Raw genomic sequence first — 3760 nt, forward strand, 5'->3', positions numbered from 1 at the left:
AAGTATTCTTTCTTTTTTTTTTTTTCTCTTATAAATTTAAAATTTTGTCGTAAATCTTATTACATGACCCCAAAAAAAAAAAGAAAAAAAAACGAAAATAGTTTTGTTTTACTCTTACTCAGCAGTTGCTTACAGGAAACGTCTTTAAAAAAATTATGTTTTACAAAAACATTAATTGTCATTTATTTAATTAATCTCCATGTTAATTCCTTGGATAGAATTTTTTTAAACAGCAGAATAAAACAGACAAATTTATAAAATTCAAATCATTAAATAATAATAATAATTATAATAAAATGTAACTGTAATAGATTTTGATAAAAATATTAATTTGTGTGCGTTTTTCTTACAGGAAATTTTTTTGCCCTTGTATTCCTTAGGCACACTAATAGTAATAAAAATATTAATTCCAAATCCAAATTTTCCAATAATGAAAACTCCACAGGGAGACGCGGATCTTTTTCAACATTTTTCGCATTTAAAAAATCACACGGTTGCCGTCGTACCAAACACATCAGAAGTTCAAATATTTCTCGATCATGTCAATTATATGTGGTGAGTAATAATTATTTTTTTCTTTTTTTTTTTTGTATTGTTCATTCCGATTGTCGAAAATCGATCTTTTCTTTTATCGTTTGCTACAAACAAAAACAATTTTTTTTTTAAAGGTTAAACATGCAAGAGAGACCAGGAAAATATCCAATAGATTTTGTCATGTTTCACACGAAAGATGATTTAATGTCTGCTTATTGGACGGATCCAAAAAGTATACCAATCGCTGTTGTTTTCGATGAAGAAGATCCTCTTCAGTATGCTTTAAAGTAAAAAAAAAAAAAAAAAAATTTTAATTATTTAACTTTAGCAAAAAAAAATAGACAAAGCCTTTATATTTATTAAGAATTCGTGACTTTGCTATAATTCATTGCCACGCCCCTAATATATATTAGGACTTTTTTTAAAAAAAAAATAGGGAGGGGTAAAAACGGCACGTAATATTGTGATTTTTCAAAAAAAAAAAAAAAAATATCGTTTATCTAGTTTTTTTTTTTTTTTTATTGTTTTGTTTAATTAGCAGAAATAAAATACAATAAATTAATTTTTTTTTTTGAAAATGATAAAGAAAATTTTTATTTTTTTGCTGTCGTTTAAAGGTTTGACATATTCAATGACATTTAAAAAAATTTTCCCTGACCTTTAACGATTTTTTCATTTAAAATAATAATAATAATAATTTTAGTTCTTTAGAATTTAAAAAAGAAAAATTTTCCAAAATGTTTTTCCTTTTTCTTGTAAAGGTACGAAATAAGAACAAATCCATCCTTTGTGGTTACACCTCAAACGACAGAATTATATTCATCGCCGGCTAATTGTAGAGAAAGCGTCAGTCATTGGGCTGGAATTTTCCCTATCGAAACCGGAGATTCTTGTCCAGTTAATCAATATTATTATTCAGGTTTTGTAGCTCTACAAACTCTTCTAGACTACACTAAAATTCGGGTAAAATATTATTGGTATTTTTTTTTTGTTTTTTTGTTTCGATAATTACTCAATCAATAATTTTTTTTTATTTCATTTAAAAAAAAAGAAAAATGAAATTGGGAAACCATAGCATTAATAATTAATAAATCAATTTTTTTTTTTTTAGTATCGGATAATTAAAAACTCAAAAAGAAGTTGAGATCACGCGATTATTATTATTATTATTAATAATTAATTTATTAATTTCAGTTGGACAGCAATAAACTCGATCTTCAAGTTCCTCATTTTTTATTAGAATTATTTCCAAAAGAAGCTTTCACCGGTTATTGGATGGTTGCATTCAGGGTTATAATACCTTTATACATGGTGATGGCTTTGTCTCAATTCATAACATATCTATTGATATTAATCGTTGGTGAAAAAGAGAAAAAAATTAAGGAGGGAATGAAAATAATGGGACTCAAAGATTCAGTATTTTGGTAGTAATTTTCCCCGGTGTCCTTTCTTTCCTATTTACAAAAATTATTATTATTATTATTATCATTATTTTTTCTTCTCAACGTGTTCCAGGTTATCGTGGTTTATTATTTATGCAATATTTACAACGTTTTTATCAATAATAAGTTGTGTTCTTTTATTCTCATTACAAGTTTTTCAACATACAAATTACATATTAATATTTTTGCTGACTTTACTCTACTCATTTTCAATAATTATGTTTGGATTTTTAATCACTCCGTTTTTCGACAAATCTAGGGTAATTATTGAACGTTTTCGCGTAAGACAGGCATAATTTAACGTTAACATATTGAAAAAAATTGTTTTGTTTTTCCAGACTGCTGGAATTCTTGGAAATTTTGCCGTTAACATGATGTCCCTTTTTTATTTTATACAAGTTTTCGTTGACGATTCTGATTCTATTGCACTTTGGATTGTTTCTCTAATAAGTTCATCAGGTTTTGCCTTGGCCATGGACAAAGTGAGTTTTTTTTTTTTTTTTTTAAATATCCTTTTACCGACTCATCCTCATCGCAATCGTTTATCATTTTTTATTTATTTTTCTATTCAGGCATTAGTTCTAGATCTTTCGGGAAACGGAGTGTCGTTTGATAATTTATGGGCAGGACCCGGAATTTCTTTCGGTGGTTCTCTGATCATGATGGCTTTCGATACCATTCTGTACGGGTTTTTAGCATATTATTTGGACAGCGTTATACCTAGCGAACACGGTGTGAAAAGAAAACCTTGGTTTTGTTTTACATTAAATTTTTGGTGCCCCAATAAAAAATCTCCAACGGTAATTTACTCAAATAAATAATCAGGGAGTTTTTTTTTTTTGTAAGTTAAAATAAAAACTAATTTTTAGGTTCCTTTAGTGAACGGCGAATCGGGATCATTTGACACCAGTGAAGAAGCCACTCGTGATGTTGAACCTGTGGCAAGAGAAATGAAAGGACGAGAAGCTATTAGGATTGTCGATTTGTATAAATCTTTTCGAAGTTGCAGAAAACCTGAAATAAAAGCCGTGAACGGTTAGTGATCATTGAATTATTTAAAAAAAGTTTAAAAATTTTCGCTTCATTAATTGTTTCTTGTTTCAGGTATAAATTTAACAATTTATGAAGGGCAAATAACAGCAATTCTAGGACATAACGGAGCCGGAAAAACTACATTATTTAATATATTAACGGGTTTGACATCTCCGACAGCAGGCACGGCTTTGGTTTTTGGATATGATATTCGAGATCCAAATGGAATGAGTAACATTCGTCAAATGATCGGAGTTTGCCCTCAACACGACATATTGTTTGATCTTTTAACTCCAAGAGAACATTTAGAATTTTTTGCCGTTGTCAGGGTACGCTTTAAAGTCTTCATTTTTTTATTTAAATGAGAGAACCGAGCTGTGAATTTTAAACTTTGCAGGGTATACCAAAAAATACAATCGAAATGGAAGTAACAAAAACATTACGAGATATCGATTTGGTAGACAAAGCAGATACGTTTGCAAAATATTTGTCGGGAGGGCAGAAAAGAAAACTTTCTGTTGGTATAGCTGTCATTGGAGATCCAAAAGTTGGTTTATCACTTTTCTTTTCCTGTCAAAACAAGGTATTGATTGTTATTAAACGTTTAAATTTTACTTACAGATTATTATATTAGATGAACCCACTGCCGGTGTCGATCCGTATTCGAGAAGGCATCTTTGGTCAGTTTTGCAAAATAGACGACACGGTAAAGTTATTTTGCTTACAACTCATTTCATGGATGAAGCTGATAT

At 28.9% G+C, this 3760-nt stretch overlaps 1 protein-coding gene across 1 annotated transcript in view; it reads left to right on the top strand.

The window, feature by feature from the left end:
• Positions 1-430: 430 nt before the first annotated feature.
• Phum_PHUM214970 (uncharacterized protein) overlaps positions 431-3760 on the top strand; it is a gene marked incomplete at both ends in the record, with an annotated part of 7474 nt that continues 4144 nt past the window's right edge. The window contains 11 exons of the mRNA XM_002425632.1: positions 431-555; positions 669-809; positions 1296-1497; positions 1729-1958; positions 2050-2236; positions 2315-2458; positions 2549-2776; positions 2846-3011; positions 3081-3337; positions 3406-3555; positions 3630-3719. Coding sequence (XP_002425677.1) covers positions 431-555; positions 669-809; positions 1296-1497; positions 1729-1958; positions 2050-2236; positions 2315-2458; positions 2549-2776; positions 2846-3011; positions 3081-3337; positions 3406-3555; positions 3630-3719 — 1920 coding nt within the window. The remainder of the gene's footprint in view (positions 556-668; positions 810-1295; positions 1498-1728; positions 1959-2049; positions 2237-2314; positions 2459-2548; positions 2777-2845; positions 3012-3080; positions 3338-3405; positions 3556-3629; positions 3720-3760) is intronic.

Source organism: Pediculus humanus, genomic scaffold, assembly GCF_000006295.1.
Source record: "Pediculus humanus corporis 1103172107561 genomic scaffold, whole genome shotgun sequence".
Classification (NCBI taxonomy): domain Eukaryota; kingdom Metazoa; phylum Arthropoda; class Insecta; order Psocodea; family Pediculidae; genus Pediculus; species Pediculus humanus.